The 17,443-nt window shown below is 42.0% G+C and overlaps 1 protein-coding gene across 1 annotated transcript; it reads right to left on the reverse strand.

The window, feature by feature from the left end:
* Positions 1 to 504: 504 nt before the first annotated feature.
* LOC139408724 (TBC1 domain family member 10A-like) lies at positions 505 to 17,221 on the reverse strand. Its single transcript, XM_071152968.1, has 9 exons — positions 16,425 to 17,221; positions 3,571 to 3,670; positions 3,237 to 3,344; positions 3,042 to 3,148; positions 2,843 to 2,957; positions 2,656 to 2,721; positions 1,866 to 2,055; positions 1,379 to 1,533; positions 505 to 1,119 (listed from the first exon to the last, which is right to left on the reverse strand). Exons 1-9 carry the CDS (start codon positions 16,625 to 16,627, stop codon positions 712 to 714), a joined length of 1,452 nt encoding a protein of 483 aa, XP_071009069.1. The 5' UTR covers positions 16,628 to 17,221; the 3' UTR covers positions 505 to 711.
* Positions 17,222 to 17,443: the final 222 nt, after the last annotated feature.

Below are 17,443 nucleotides of genomic sequence, written 5' to 3' on the forward strand. Positions count from 1 at the left end.
AGAGAGAAAAGGATGCACCAATGAGTGAATGACAATAGCGTTTATCTTTATACAATATGTTGGCAACCTACGGTATTCAAACCATATTCTATTGAGCTTACAAATTTAACTATTGACATTTCCTGTTAATCTAACAATGCAGGATTGGTGTGTGTTGGCAATGTAGTGTCTTATACTACAGTACATATTAAGTGACAGACAAACAGGCGTAGTGCTCAAGCATCCAGTAATGACCCCGGATCAGCTGGGACAGGGCCAGGACTCCTAGCTAAACAGACTTCATAGTTATGTCACCTGATCTTGAATCAGCCTAAAAGACTTAAATAAGAAAAGATTGAGATAAACTGACGTGATTGATTTCAGCAGCAGGCTATACAATCTACCCTCAGCCAAAGTGCCTGTATATCTGTATGGTCCACTGAACGAAGTGCTGCACTCTCCCAACTGATGATTAAATTGACATCCCCCATATATGTGTAAAAGACAACAGTCTACACTTGTTGTAGCACCCAGGGCAATATGGAAGATACGCCAGAGGCTTCCATTCTTATGGAGTGTTTTGCTATAGATGCATTTGGCTATAATGGAAAGAGTCAGTCAAGAAGGTGGGAGTGGGAAGGGGTCAGAGGTTAAGGGTATACTGGAGATCTGGAGTCCGTGAGCAGGAAACAGGTTTTGTAATCCCCAGCTGGTCCAAGCTCTTTCCATCTGCTACAGGTAGGTGTCATGTTCTGTGCTAATCAGGCTCTGATTGGAGCCCTGCAAGGGTGTGTCTTTGAGGGGTGGGGTGGGCTTGGTAGAGGTGTCGCTGGGTTCAGGGTTGGATGCCACCGGGGTGCCGTTCTTCTTTCCATTCTTCTGCTCTTTGGTCTTTATCCTCGCCTTGTCCTCCTCCTGGCCCTCCACATTCTTATTGGTTGCCAGGGACGACTCAACTATGATGGTGGGGTTCTGGCGCAGGTCTTGGCGACTGGGTGGTTCGGCGGCCATGATAGCCTTGGCGCCATGCATTCTGGGAGGGGACTTGCAGTGCAACTCACCCCGGGTCTCCTTCCAGCGCCGCAGCTGGGCCAGGTGCTCCTTCTCAACATCCCGCTCGGACAACGGCAGCTCTATAATCTGGGACAGAGCATAAGCAGCAGTGGTTAACCTAGCAGTCTTAAACTCTTGCAGAAATCATGACTGTAATATCATAGTTTTATTAAAGTACCACTAGGTGGCAGCAGGGTCTTTTCAGTTTACACCATAGCCCTTAACACAGCCCTGAGAGTCCTCACATTCATGTCAGCAATTTTCAAAGTGGCTAAAAACCATGACACATTTTCCAGTATGGATGTTTCTAGAAGTCTGGCTGTGGATGCTGGTTGCGCATCACTACCTCCCGCACTAGGAATCCTTCCAGCATGTAGCGTGTGTCTATGGTCTTGAGCAGCTCCATGGTCTCGTACTGTCCCTGACACGTCTTCAGCTTGTCCTGAGAGCCCAGCATGCACTTTAACAGCACCAGGCCCACCCGGAAGATGATCTTCACTCCTGGACGACCGGACAACACCAGACAAACAGATGAAATCGCACAGTGTCCTGAGAGTCTTGTATGACATATTTGTGTGTTTTATTGTATGTTTGAATGTGTCTATAATGTAGGTGATTATGAGTATGCTGGGGTGTGTCCATGTCAGTCTGTCTAAAGAGCGTGCCTCTCAGAGAATGCTCTCAAGTGGACAAAATGTAAGTGTGTGTTTACTGTGTGGAATCAGCATATGACATGCATTGCACGTTACCAATGTCATACATGTCTCATATAGCCACATGCATTAAACATATTGCACTACAAAGACCCTGTTAAATGACATTCTGCATCTCACCCTCACAAAGGAACATGTCCCAGACACGTAGCACAGAGGCCCAGGGCAGGGTTCTGGAGAAGGCACACATGAACCACTCCGTCATGTACAGGATGGGGTCCAGTTTGTGCTTCTTCAGGTGGCGGTGGGCCAGAGGAGACACCCGCTTCAGCAAAGCAAACAGGATCTCCCCATCCAGCTGGATCGCCTCCTTCAGGAGCACACAGGAACCCCCATCAGAATGGAGAGATGGGGGGGGGGGGAGAAAGACAAATGGAGGTGTTGAGAGGCAGAGAGGGGTGAGGGGGAGAGAGAACAGACTCCTTCCTTTTAAAAATAAAATGTAACAGCTTCCTTAAACGGCCCACATTGCCTGGTCACCCGCTCACTCAGGGCCATTTGTCATTAGCTGGTCACAGACATCAGGCTACAGGACATGTAATGACAGCAGCACATGCCAGCTAAAGAGCTTGCCCAGTAATATGATACCTGCATTCAACATGACTGTCACCTAACATTGTACAGCTTTTATTTTCCAAGACACGGAAGTTCCAGACAATGATAAACATGCTGAATTAATGTTTAACTGTATTTTAGTGATAGGTAAGCTCTTCCGAGTTACTCTCTAGCTCTGCCCTTGGGAAAACCCAACGAACTGCACGCGGTAAGCCTGATCTTTAAACCCCAATATAAAACCCTCCCTGTCACAACCAACAAACTGCGGATTCTCATCAACATGTGACCTTGGTTCCTTGTGTTAGCGTAAATAAATGTTAGCGTATCAGTGTGGTACACCTGTGGTCAGTCTTACCAGCCCTACACTGTAGTATCCAGGAAGGTACTTCTCACAAATCTGCACCAGACCCCAGAATGCATCCTGTTAAATAAAGCACAAACATGAATTCAGCACGGCTGTGGTGTATGCCACATTACTGTAGTGTGAGTAACAGACTATTCAACATTTTTTGCATATACATGGATAGTATGCGTGGACTGACCTCAGCAGGCATGTGCATTAGCAGCACAGCAGCGATGGGAGCTTGAGCTTGGCAGTAACCCTCTTCAGGCCGGTGCAGTGTGTAGGCTTTGAGGACACGGTACAGGTCCTGCTGCCTACACACACACACGATTTTGGGTTACAAAAAACAAACATGGACTGAGAAATAGCTATTGGTCCACGTCAAATGAGCTACTCACCCATGGCCTCCTCTCGCCACAAACATCTCATGGAAGGGGAACTGTCTGTGGAGGTCCTTCTCGATCACATCCACCCACTTAGGGTCTCCTGCCTGCCTGTCCAGCTCCTTTAAAAACCACAGTTAGCTGAATTCACATGCGAAAAAGTACAAGACTGTATGAATTTGTGTGTAGCGATGGTGGTTAGTGACCAACCTCGAACTTGCCCTTGTTTTGCTCCCTCTTCACCTTTCCTCCTGACAGGTAGAGCCACGCCCGGCCTCGCAGCGAGGGGGGGATGCCCTTCTGACAGCGCAGCTTCATCTGGGGGGCAGGGAGTTAGTGGCTGTGACAGTAGCACTCAATCATGTACAGTGAGATTAAAAATCATGGGAATTCATTCAGTGGAATACATTCACTATCAGGCAAGGGCAACACATGACAGCTTGCAAGGTTAACATGCTTTCGATAAAGAAAGTGGTTATGGTCAGCATTGGGCTTTCGGTAGCCTATCAGCCGGTGTTGAGCAGCAGATGTTGGACTTGCTGACCTTCTTGTGTCTCTTGGCCATCCATTTGTCCCAGTTGTTGAGCATGTCCAGCCATTTGGCCTCTCTCTGTCTCAGCACTTCAGGAGGGATGTCTTCAGCTCTGTGGGAGTCAGGGGACAGACAGAGTTAGTCTACAGCTACACACCAGGGTCTAAAACACAATGCAGACACCAACGAAATGAGGCGAGTCAGGGAAGGAGGAAGAGCCATCCCTCACAGGAAGCTGCTACCTGTAGCTTCCGAAAATCATTCGCCAGAGGAGCGCGCTCTTTTTCTTACAGAAACAACTCTTTCGACTAGAAAACTGGAGCCATATGATCGTAGTGTCCATTGAAACCAGAATAGAAAAAGATGAGACAAGGACAATAGCTGCCATTGTTGTGTCTCTCCAGATGAAAAAAAGAGAGAAAGCTGACATGGTTCTGGAGGACTGCTGGGCTTGGGATCCTTCCCTTGGTAGGAGGAGAGGGCGGTTCAAAGGGGCCCTAAACACGTGTGTTTCAGTGTTGCTCAGAGAAAGAGCATCTTTATTGTAACCAGCTGACGGACACACCCAGTACACTGGACCAACTGTGGTCAAATCACCAAGGGGGATGCAGAGGGGTGAACACCACCATGACAGAATTTTTTGCACTCATTAATTAAGCAGTCTGTTTTCTCTGGAATTAATGAAACTAGGTTGTCTGTTGTAGGGCTACATGAATATGAGAGACAGACAGAACAGCAACACAATTAGACCCAACCAAATCATGACAAAACGATCATTACTTGACACATTGGAAATAATTGACAAAACTGCGCAAACTAGAATGCTATTTGGCCCTAAACAGAGAGTACATAGTGGCAGAATACCTGACCACTGTGACTGACCTAAAATTAAAGGAAATCTTTGACTATGTACAGACTCAGTGAGCATAGCCTTGCTCTTGAGCAAGGCCGCCGAAAGCAGACCTGGCGCTCAAGAGAAGGCAGGCTATGTGCCCACAACATGAGGTGGAGACTGAGCTGCACTTCCTAACCTCCTGCCAAATGTATGACCATAGACATATTTCCCTCAGATTACACAGGCCCACAAAGAAATTGAAGAGTCACATTTTGATAAACTCCCATACCTATTGGGTGAAATACCAGTGTGCAATCTCAGCAGCAAGATGTATGACCTGTTGCCACAAGAAAAGGGCAAACAGTGAAGAACACCATTAAAAATAGAACCTATATTTATGTTTATTTATTTTCCCTTTTGTACTTCAACTATTTGCACATTATTACATCGTACATAGACATAATGACATTTGAAATGTCTTTATTCTTTTGGACATTGTGTGTGTAATGTTGACTGTTCATTTATTGTTTATCTATTTCACTTGCTTTGGCAATGTAAACATATGTTTCCATGCCAATAATGCCCCTTAAATGGAATTGATTTGAAACACACACACGTTCTGTCACAGTGGTAGCAACTTGTCAAGGTAGTGGCAACTGTGGTAACCGTAGCAGCATTAGGCGAAGGACAACATGTCCTTCCCTTCCAATGGAGCAGGACCAAACAGCCAGATAAGCCTCTTTGTTGTGGGTTCTGTAGCAGACTTAACAATAACACATGACAGATTGGACAGGCTAAAACTAACAAGCTCTTAGCCTAAAAGGCTCTGTCTGACAAGTCTGCTTTATGTTTACATTTGTTTTATTTCCTTTTAGGGACGGCCTTACAGTCATTAGTCTACATCCAACCAAATGGGCTGAACACTTAGGCCTAAATTCTCTTTCCGTCCAGCAGGCCAGATCAGATCACATGAGATACTAGACCTAAAACCACACAGAGCAGAAGAGTGGTCACTCATGCTGTGTACACAGCAGTGCCTCACAAGCAATTGCTTTACAAGGTGGAGAAATAGCAGCTAACACAGGGCTAAGCAGAGTGATTAGCATTAACCTTGCTGGATTAGTGAAGACTATCATATTACAGGTATCCCGGGTCGAGGTTGATCTCAGAAATGGAGACTAGGTAAACAGGGACAGGTGTAGTCCAAAGATGATCATTCTGAGCTAGGGTTGTGCGATATGTTACTCCAAATGTTGCAATATCCGATAAAATAATTTGCGCCGTTAACGACTAAATCATTCCAGACTGTGCATTTTGTGCTCATTTACAATATTAGTCAGATTCTCATGAAATATTCACTGTGTGGCAAAAAACAGAACAAGGCTTAGTTAATTTAGACTTCATTTTCAACATCTTGATACAGCCTAACTGATTAAACTGCATAGTTTTGATGTGTAAAGTTCAAATAGAGCATAGTCTTGCACATCACGATAGATATGTCAAACATCACAATCAAATCATATAATCAGCCCAACCCTATTCTGATCACTCAAATACAAAACACCATACAAACAGCACTGTACTGGGATGTGGTATACTTCATCACATCCTGGCACTCTTGGGGGAAGGGTCGGGGCAGCGGCTGATCCCTTCCTACTCCTTACCGGAAATCCATCCTCAGACAAAACAGTGGGACACTTGCCACGACCCGCAAAGCACACAAAAACAGGAAATTCTGACAGAAGTAAGGGGAAGTTCTGTTACCTCGCCATTCCTACTCTTGCTCAGCAACCACTCACTGGGAGCCTAAACACTGGAGAGAAATGCACATCACAATAGGCTGTAAGCAGACGAGTTCGAAGGCATTTGTTCAGAACAAGAGGTGACCCATCAGGCCAGGATTCTGTTTTGCAAGGCAGCAGTACCCAGTCTAACATACCACACTGGTAAGCAAAATGAGGGAAGAACAATGCCATAATACACAAAAGGTTGTCAAGTCACCATGGCAGCAGTAAACAACTAGAAAACAATAAACTAAGAGTCTGTATGGTGATCTTGCTTTTTACAATGGAGAAAACCTTGACATCTTTTGTAGATTAGCCTACATGGTATGACATGTCTGGAACTGATTATTGAAGGTACTGCAGGACTTCCAGAATCTTCATGGACTCCATTTATGCAGCCAAAGGGCCCACTGAGAATAATCTGTTGGACTGTCCTAAATGCCTGCATTTGTAACAGTACAGCCAACAATGACTTGGCTGAGTGTCACAAAAAATGTAAAATGGCTGACAATCACCAGAAGAGGCCAATGAATTAAACCAAAGCACCCAGGTCTACTATAGTCTATAAAAAAACTACCCCATTCTAAGTGTTGATGGGCAATTTCAAGTTAACAGATTCACTTAAAATGTTAATGTATGCCAAACAAAACCATTGATTTCAAAGTTTAACAAACCATACAACTCTACGCAAAAGGACACATTTTAACAATTTACACTGGACATTTTACAAAAAAAAACACATTTACTGGAAGAACAGTGCAGATACAAAGTTTGGTAACGAAATTTCAGTATAATCTCACCTTCAACGCTAAATATCTGCTCCAAATTAAGATTCAACGAGGTCCGCAGAAAGAATGGGGTGTCAGCTATGACATGACACCTTGGGAAAAAAAAGTCAAGTGGATTTACACCCAGTAACAGAATTACATCATGGTCCCTGATCTGTACTACAAAGAAATGCATAATTATGGATTTGAATGTCACTCTTTATGGCAATGTATAAATAGGTACATAAATGTAGAAATATGCAATATCCTGCTTTGCAAATATGGGTATTATTCTACACACTGTACTGTCCAAACAGACATCTGATGGGTTCATATTTGTTCCAGACCAAAACTGTCTATAGACGTTCAAATCAAGGCCGGCCTGGCCCGGTCAAAAATTCTGGTTTGTGTATGTCGAAATCAAGGTTAGGGTGGACTGATCAAATTTCAACTACTTTTCAAGGTCTAATGACACCAGTGTCGGTTCGGATGCTGGTTACAGTTAATGTAAGAGAGGGGTAGGTGTCAGTAAGAGCCGGGAGAGGTAACATTAAACGGGGACGCAGAGAGAGAGCGAGGGGTTGTCCAGACTGTTTTTACACTCACACCACCAGACGGACAGAAATAAAATAGTTATGCGCTGGACATAACAGAATGCCAGTGGAAGGGAGGACAGTAACTGGTGATTAAACTGTGGTTTGTGACTACTATGATATGCCATTGTAGAAAATTCAATTGCAGGAATTCCTTTACTGATTTTTTTTTGTAATTCGGTTACGGCAGGGTAGCCTAGTGGTTAGAGCGTTGGACTAGTAACCGGAAGGTTGCGAGTTCAAACCCCCGAGCTGACAAGGTACAAATCTGTCGTTCTGCCCCTGAACAGGCAGTTAACCCACTGTTCCCAGGCCGTCATTGAAAATAAGAATTTGTTCTTAACTGACTTGCGTGGTTAAATAAAGGTAAAATAAAATAAAAACAGAATGAGTTAAGTCAATTTATAAGTTAGGGCTAGGCGATAAATTAATATGATTAATTCAAAATCTTTTTGCGCGATATTCCAAATGCCTGTATAGCAAGAATCAAGGTTGTTCTTTATGAGCTCTTATGTTCGCTTGTTCTCATGCAGTATTTTTGGTCTCGTCTTCTTCGCTCTAGTGTGCACCTTCTGATTTATACCAGAGATCTGTATATAATGAAAAGATGCTCATATCTCTGTCCTAACAATGAGAGTCGTTGCCCCAAAGGCGGGAAGGCAGGCGACAAGCTTAGGTCCAAAATAAGCCTATAGAAACACACGCCTCATTTTGGAGAAACAAATTTGCGAGAGTGAAACCTCTCACGTCGCCTCTTCCGCTACACACACACCAAGCCCCTCTCACACCAACAAAGTTGAGAGGTCACATCTTCCCCTCTGACAAGAGGTTTCAACTCAAGTGTTTGGTCCAACAGAAATCGGTCACATGGACACCAAAACATATTGACTGTAATAAAATTCTAAGTTCTAACGATACCCTTTTTATGTCTCAACTACTCAAGTTGCGAGCAGGGCAGACACCTAAAACAAGTGTATCAATGAACATTGATTCTGGAAAATGCTCAGTTTGTCAGGGTATTGGGGTACCACATAACACTAGCAGCATTTTAGCCAAAGACTGTTAAACTAGCTGTTTAGTCTGTTTTATAAATGTGCAATAAATATAAAACAATTATAGAAAGGAATTTCTTATTGAGAAATGTAGGCCACTTGATTTCAACATCTGAACAAAGTGGCGAAGTCAACATGCTTTTCAAACAGTTGGGAGACAGAAGGGTGTGTTCATAACAATTTAAATGTTCAACCTTAGCTAGCAAATAGAGCCAAGTTGGCCAAACTTGAAATATAAAAGAATAGCTGGCTAATCACTAGCACATGGGCTTGAGAGATTATTGATGAGACCTATGTTAATTTTCCATAGCCTAATGCAGGGATAATCAACTAGATTCAACTGCGGGCCGATTATTTCTTGAGCGGATGGTTGGAACATAACTACAAACAATTTGTAGACCACAATTTGACTGCAAAAATCAAACAATCTTGCTTACATTTGTATATGATCACCTCTATTATGCGTGGGAATACATTTCCAAAACAAAAATCTCTGAGCTGATTTTGGTATTTTTACAGTCTTATGTCCAACAATGAAAATTCTATACTGAAGAAAAATATAAAACGCTACATGTAAAGTGTTAGTCCCATGTTTCACAAGCTAAAATAAAAGACCTGATATTTTCCATACGCAAAAAAAAAATCTAGTTGTGCACAAATTTGTTTACATCCCTATTCGTGAGCATTTTGCCTTTGCCAAAATAATCCATCCACCTAAAAGGTGTGGCATATCAAGAAGCTGATTAAACAGCATGATCATTACACAGGTGCACCGTGTGCTAGGGACAATAAAAGGCCACAGTAAAATGTACAGTTTTGTCACACAACAATGTTATAGATGTCTCTAGTTGAGGGAGGGTGCAAATGGCATGCTGTCAGCAGGAACGTCCACTAGAGCGGTTGCCAAAGAATTTGATGTTAATTTCTCTACCATAAGGCACCTCAAACATTGTTTTAGAGAATTTGGCAGTACATCCAACCGGTCTCACAACCACAGACCATGTGTACCGCGCCAGGATCTCCACATCCGGCTTCTTCATCTGCAGGATCGTCTGAGACCAGCCACCCAGACGGCTGATGAAACAGAGGATAATTTGTGTCTGTAATAAAGCCCTTTTGTGGGAAAAAATAAATAAAATCATTCTGATTGGATGGCCTAGCTCCCAAGTGTTTGGGCCTATGCCCTACCAGGCCCACCCATGGCTGTGCCCTGCCCAGTCATGTGAAATTCATAGATTAGGGAATAATGAATTTATTTGAACTGTAAGTCAGTAAAACAATTGAAATTGCTTGTTGCATTTATATTTTAGTTCAGTATAAAAAAATAAAAAAGTAAAACCACGTGGGCCAAATTCGACCCTCAGACCACCAGTTGGGGGACCCTGGCCTAATGCCTGCTACAAGAAGTTTGTCAATATTATTGAATGTGCATTATGAATAGAACTAGTAAAAATGTGTAACAAAAAAAAGGGCATTTTCATAGACTTGAAAATCAGTATTTATTGCAAATAAATAAATAATAATTTCATAAAATAAATTAGTGGGTTCCATGGTTGTGGATGGCTTCGATTAAGCCTAGGTATAACTTCCCAAGCCCTTAATTCATTAGATTACTGCTGATTGTTTGAAATGCAGTGAATTTTACAACAATTATTGAGAAGATATTTTGAAAAAAATAAATTATATTTATATAATATATTTGAGATTCTTCAAAGGTGCCACCTTTAGCATTGATGACAGCTTTGCACACTCTTGGCATTCAACCAGCTTCATGAGGTAGTCACCTGGAATAAATGTCAATTAACAGGTGTGCCTTCGTAAAAAGTTAATTTGTGGAATTTCTTTCCTTCTTAATGCGTTTGAGCCAATCAAATCAAACTTTGCCACATGCATCAAATACAACAAGTGTAGACCTTACCGTGAAATGCTTACCTACAAGCCACAAAACAGTGCAGTTCAAGAAGAGTTGTGTTGTAACAAAGTAGGGGTGGTACACAGAAGATAGGCCTATTTGGTAAAAGGCCAAGTCCATATTATGACAAGAACAGCTCAAATAAGAAAGGAGAAATCACAGTCCATTACTTTAAGACATGAAGGTCAGTCAATTCCGAAAATTTCAAGAACTAAGTTAAGTGCAGTCGCAAAAAAACATCAAGCACTATGATGAAACTGGTTCCCATGAGGACCGACACAGGAAAGGAAGACCCAGAGTTACTTCTGCTGTAGAAGATAAGTTCATTAGAATTAACTGCACCTCAGATTGAAGGCCAAATAAATGCTTCACAGAGTTCAAGTAACAAACACATCAACTATTCAGAGGAGACCGCATAAAATCAGGCCTTCATGGTCAAATGGCTGCAAAGAAACCACTAAAGGACACCCTATGGGACTACCAATAAGCACCGGATGTGATACAGCCTGGAGTAGGTGTCCAAACCTTTGACTGGTACTGTATATATAGATAGTGAAGCACCCATAAGTTGGAAAGAATCAAGATGTGATTTTTTAGGCCACATCTATCTTTACTTGTTAGTTCTGTGAACTTTCATTATCCTCCCTCCTGATGAGGGAGAGACATTAGAAAATATCTTAAAGAGATGTGGAGTTTTGGTAACGGAATAACAAGGCCCAAGGCAATCTTCTTAAACTTAACAGATGGCAAATCATTTTCCCAAAAATAAATATGTGTTCATATTAGTTGGCAGGGGTCTTTACTTCAGCATTGTGTTTTGATGCATTGTATTTTGACTTTTTTTCTGCAATAGGTTGTCTAAGACTCCTTCACAATCTGTTTGACCAGAAATCAAAGCCATTACTGATGCCTAATTTTTCAGATGGAAAATGGTTGAAAAATCAATCTACACCTTTATTTCCCCAAAATACAGTGGGGCAAAAAAGTATTTAGTCAGCCACCAATTGTGCAAGTTCTCCCACATAAAGATGAAAAAATCCCCCCCCCCCCAAAAAAAAATCACATTGTAGGATTTAATGAATTTGCAAATTATGGTGGAAAAATAAGCATTTGGTCAATAACAAAAGTTTATCTCAATACTTTGTTATATACCCTTTGTTGGCAATGACAAAGATCAAACGTTTTCTGTAAGTCTTCACAAGGTTCACACACTGTTGCTGTTATTTTGGCCTATTCCTCCATGCAGATCTCCTATAGAGCAGTGATGTTTTGGGGCTGTTGCTGGGCAACACGGACACGGCTGGGCAACACGAACTCCCTCCAAAGATTTTCTATGGGGTTGAGATCTAGAGACTGGCTAGGCCACTCCAGGACCTTGAAATGCTTCTCACGAAGCCACTCCTTCGTTGCCCGGGCGGTGTGTTTGGGATCATTGTCATGCTGAAAGACCCAGCCACATTTAATCTTCAATGCCCTTGTTGATGGAAGGAGGTTTTCACTCAAAATCTCACGATACATGGCCCCATTCATTCTTTCCTTTACACGGATCAGTCGTCCTGGTCCCTTTGCAGAAAAACAGCCCCAGTTTCCAACCCCATGCTTCACAGTAGGTATGGTGTTCTTTGGATGCAACTCAGCATTCTTTGTCCTCCAAACACAACGAGTTGAGTTTACCAAAAAGTTATATTTTGGTTTCATCTGACCATATGACATTCTCACAATCTTCTTCTGGATCATCCAAATGCGCTCTAGCAAACTTCAGACTGGCCTGGACATGTACTGGCTTAAGCAGGGGGGACACGTCTGGCACTGCAGGATTTTAGTCCCTGGCGGCGTAGTGTGTTACTGATGGTAGGCTTTGTTACTTTGGTCCCAACTTTGGTCCCAGCAGGTCATTCACTAGGTCCCCCCCGTGTGGTTCTGGGATTTTTGCTCACTGTTCTTGTGATCATTTTGACCCCACGATCTTGCGTGGAGCCCCAGATCGAGGGAGATTATCAGTGGTCTTGTATGTCTTCCATTTCCTAATAATTGCTCCCACAGTTGATTTCTTCAAACCAAGCTGCTTACCTATTGCAGATTCAGTCTTCCCAGCCTGGTGCAGGTCTTCAATTTTGTTTCTGGTGTCCTTTGACAGCTCTTTGGTCTTGGCCATAGTGGAGTGTGACTGTTTGAGGTTGTGGACAGGTGTCTTTTATACTGATAACAAGTTCAAACAGGTGCCATTAATACAGGTAACGAGTGGAGGACAGAGGAGCCTCTTAAAGAAGAAGTTACAGGTCTGTGAGAGCCAGAAATCTTGCTTGTTTGTAGGTGAACAAATACTTATTTTCCACCATAATTTGCAAATAAATTCATTAAAAAAAAATCCTACAATGTGATTTTCTGGATTCCCCCCCCCCCCTCATTTTGTCTGTCATAGTTGAAGTGTACCTATGATGAAAATTACAGGCCTCTCTCTCTCATCTTTAAGTGGGAGAACTTGCACAATTGGTGGCTGACTAAATACTTTTTTTGCCCCACTGTATACTCTTCCCTTTCATTTGACACGCTCCTATGAACTCCACGTTGGTGCTCTTGGGCTCTTTTACAGGGAAATGACAATCCAATCTCTCGATTAGCAATTAGAAGGAAGTTCGGTAGTAGCCTAAAAAAAAAAATAATAATAATAATAATAATAATAATAACTCTTTACTAGGAGTTTGCCTGTGATTATAATATCCCTATTCCCATTTCAGGGCTCTACAGTGCTACCATTTTGTAAGCACAGAAAGAATATTTTGCTACCTGGAATTTTTATTTGGGAGCACCAGTGTGCCTTAGAACAAAACAAGCAAACGTGGTGCCACAGAAAAAAAAGAGCTTCTTCAGGAGCTGAGCTTCAAAGGTAGCTAGGATAAATATACACCCAATGTAGGCTTATATCTCAATGTTAAAAACTGGTGCGCCGAAACCCTGTATTTGTAATTGCTGGCAATTCACATCTTTCCGCAAATATTTTTAATTGCGCTCCTAAATGTATTTGTGTGCTTCTACATTTTTCAACATCTCACCATAGAACCCTGAATTTATGTTAGTCTAGGAGGTTCTCTTCCTGCGACAACATTTAAGCAAACACATGCCCTGGTCACCTCAACTGCATTGTGTTTTGTAAACTACACACATTTATGAAAATGCTTCTTCTAAAGAGAAATTATATAATGGATGAGTCAAAAATGACATTTTGGCCAAAAAGGCAAAGTCCGCTCGATCCTTCATTGAGTCAGATGACTCATTCATCACAAAACCCTCTGATATTGCAAAATACTTTAATGACTTTCAATGGCAAGATTAACAAACTTAGGCATGACGTGCCAACAAACTCAACCTTCAAAGCCATGCATTACTGATCAGATTATGAAAGACAAGCATTGTCGTTTTTAACTCTGTAACGTGAATGTGGAAGAGGTGAAAATATTGTCCATCAATAATGACAAACCAACTGGATGGAAAATGATTGAGGATGGTAGTGGACTATATTGCTACTCCTATTTGCCATCTCTTCAATCTAAGCCTACAGGAAAGTATGAGCACTCTGGCCTGGAGGGAGGAAAAAGTCATACCGTTAACCAAAAATAGCAAAGCAGCACCCTTCACTGGTTCAAACAGCCGACCAAATCAGTCTGCTACCAACCAGTAGTAAACTTTTGGGGGAAAAAATTGTTTAACTAGATGCAATGCTTTTTCATAGTAAACAAATTAACAACTGACTTTCAGCACGCTTACAGGGAAGGTCAATCAACATGTACAGCATGAAGACAAATGATTGGCGGAAAGAAATTGATAAGATTGTGGGAGCTGTTTTGTTAGACTTTAGTACAGCTATTTACATTATCGATCATAGGCTGCTGCTAAAATTTTTTTTATGACTTTACATCTACCACACCGTGGATCGAGCGTTACCCATCTAAAGGAAAACAGAGGGTGTTCTTTAATTAAAGCCTCTAACATAAACCAGGAAGAGTTTTGCATACCTCGTGGTAGCCGTCTTGGCCCCTTACGTTTGTATATTTTTACTAATGATCTACCACTAGCATTGAGTAAAGCCTGTGTTTATGTATGGGCATTTCCATGTAAAAGGACCCATGAGCACCAACATGTAAAGTTCACAGGAGCATGTCAAATTGGGTGTCAAATGAAAGCTAAAAGTATATATGAGAAACAAAGGCATACATTTCCTACCTCTTTCCATCCCAAACATGTTGAATAAGCAACAGATGGAAAAGGGGTATTCGAAAACATCTACTAGAAAAAGTCTTAAGGTATTAGAAATGCATCAAAACACAATGCTAAAGTAAAGATCCCCGCCAACTAACATCAACACATATTTAGTTTGAGAAAATGTTCTGTCTGATCTAAGTTTAAGAAACATTGCCAAAAACCCACATATATTTAAGATACATGACCAAAAGTAGGTGACACCTGCTTGTCGAACATCTCATTTCTAAATAATGGGCATTAATATGGAATTGGTCCCCCCTTTGCTTCTATAAACAGCCTCTACTCTTCTGGGAAGGTTTTCCACTAGATGTTGGTATATTGATATTGATGCAGGGACTTGCTTCCATTCAGCCACAAGAGCATTAGTGAGGTCGGGTATTCTGTTTATTCATGGTTACAGGGATATTCTGAGTGGGATATCAAAAGGTCCATGTAAACAGCTTACTCCGAATAAGACTTTAGGCAGGATTTGAGCTACTATCCAGAATACTGTGCGCATGTAAATGTGGGCAATCTCTCCTGGCTCAACGTAGAGGAGAGATTGACCGCATCACTATGTCTTTGAGAGGGGTATTGGTGTTGAAAGCTCTTTCCAAACAGCTAACAGATCAAAACACCCATACATAGCCGACAAGACATGCCACCAGGGGTCTCTTCACAGTCCCCAAGTCCGGAACAGACTCTGGTAAACACACAGTACTACATACAGCCATGACTACATGGAACTCTTCCATGTCAAGTAATTCAAGCGAGCAGTAAAAACACATTTAAGAAACTGATAAAACACCTCATGGCACAACGCAGACTGAGGAGACACACAAAACCTGATGTACTGGTATTCTGGATATTATATTGTAAATGTTTAAGATTAGAGTAATATTGTATGATACATTGTTTTATTTATGATCTAAGTGGTTGTGTTTTGTGGTGATGTAACAGTTTCAAGCCTGTTTGGACCCCAGGAAGAGTAGCTGCTGAGAGGGTGAAAAGATAGAAAAAAGACCTGCAGTTCTTCCACGGTCCCCGGGTGTATCAATCCTCATTCTATCAGTTACTCTGAGTGATGCAGAGGCTTACATGACAGAGGCTTTCTCATCCATCTTGTCTGACCAGACACTCTGTACAAAGCTTCCTCAAGGAGGTTCACAGAGCAGCAAACTAAACCTGCTTAGGGTGGGGTAGGGGGTCATTCTGGACATGGCAGGTGTTACTAAAGGTTAGTAAGGGACTAGACAGAATATGGCAGGACTAACTTTCTGAGGACTAACTTTCTGTTGACCTCCAAGTCCTCCTGTGGGGCTTAGTTGGTAGAGGATGGTGCTTGCAACGCCAGGGTTGTGGGTTCGATTCCCACGGTGGAAGACTATGAAAAAGTACCGAAATATATGTACGCACTAATGTAACTAGCGCTGGATAAGAGCGTCTACCATTTTCTGTGTCTTTGGTGGAGAGCATCCACTGGAGTTATACCGCAAATAACAAGCTACTACTGATTCAAATGTGAAGTGAATATTAGAAAATGACAAACAATAAAGTGGTGCGTTTAGTCAGATGAAAATAGTGCCTAATCTGGAAGGAAGATGCACTTGGACAATTTTGTCAGCCACAGATCTAGACTACTTCGTTGCTGGTGGAAAATTATAAACAGACGGGTCATACTTACGATTGTTCTGAATATTGTTGTGCACCCCCAATAAATCCATATTTATCCGTCTGTCTCTCGCTGGTATAGCCATTTAGTTCTGAGTCCGAGCCGAAAGAGTTGCCTTCATCTGTCAGTGCCAGGCTTTCTCTGGTGCCCCGCAAACTTTTGATGGACTCTGCTGACTGAAGTCCATTACCTGGCTCAATTCTAATTCTTGCCATTTAAACCACCCTCTCTAGCTTAACTTCTAATATCATTAGTCAAGTAAACCTCCAGTTATTTAATTCTAAGTCAAACATTTCAGTGAAAAGCTTAGCTACTGTCTGAAGTGAAGTTTTATTATGGTCGTCAACATGTCCTTAGCTATCGTAACCCGCATAGCATCGTCGAGGTAAATTAGAGCAAAATAGTTAGCTAACTAGTCTAAATCAAAAACCACTCTCTTGACTAGCTACCGTTAACAAACCAAACAATTAACGTTAACGAAAAATAAAATGGAAAGTCAGAATCAATGAACAGGATAGACAGCTAAAGAAGCTAGCTGGCTAGGTTAGCATTAACGGTAGCTAACCGCTAGCAGTGAGAAACATGCCATTATTTGTCAACAACACCAACACAAATCAGAGCAACACAAAAAGCAGTCTAATTCTACCGTTACTAGCAAGCAAGATGGTGTTGTTGAACGACTGGTCAGCCAGATAAAACCATTGAAAGCCAATATGCATCAACCTCTCATCAATAACTCACTCTGACAGGCCTAGCGCGGATTAATTAGACCGAGACACCGCTTGCTAGCGTCAGCTGACAGTCAGTTCAGCAAAGACCATGTTCGAGGTCGTTTATTTATAACTGGGTTTTCGAGCCCTGAATGCTGATTGGCTGACAGCCGTGGTATATCAGACCGTGTACTATGACAAAAAAAAAAATGTTTTACTGCTCTAATTACGCTGGTAACCAGTTTATAGTAGCAATAAGGCACATTGGGGCTTTGTGATAAGAAGAGCCTTTAGCCTTGGTATATTGGCCACATATCACAC

Source organism: Oncorhynchus clarkii, chromosome 5 (genome assembly GCF_045791955.1).
Source record: "Oncorhynchus clarkii lewisi isolate Uvic-CL-2024 chromosome 5, UVic_Ocla_1.0, whole genome shotgun sequence".
NCBI classification, from domain to species: domain Eukaryota; kingdom Metazoa; phylum Chordata; class Actinopteri; order Salmoniformes; family Salmonidae; genus Oncorhynchus; species Oncorhynchus clarkii.

Bases quoted from the DNA above. Each gene is read 5' to 3' on its own strand.
- LOC139408724 (XM_071152968.1), bottom strand. From the start codon at position 16,627: ATGGCAAGAATTAGAATTGAGCCAGGTAATGGACTTCAGTCAGCAGAG. The intron at 3,345-3,570 runs GTCAGCAAGTCC...CCTGCCCCCCAG, and splicing joins TGGCCAAGAGACACAAGAAG to ATGAAGCTGCGCTGTCAGAA. The intron at 1,120-1,378 runs GTAGTGATGCGC...GCTCTGTCCCAG, and splicing joins AAGGATTCCTAGTGCGGGAG to ATTATAGAGCTGCCGTTGTC.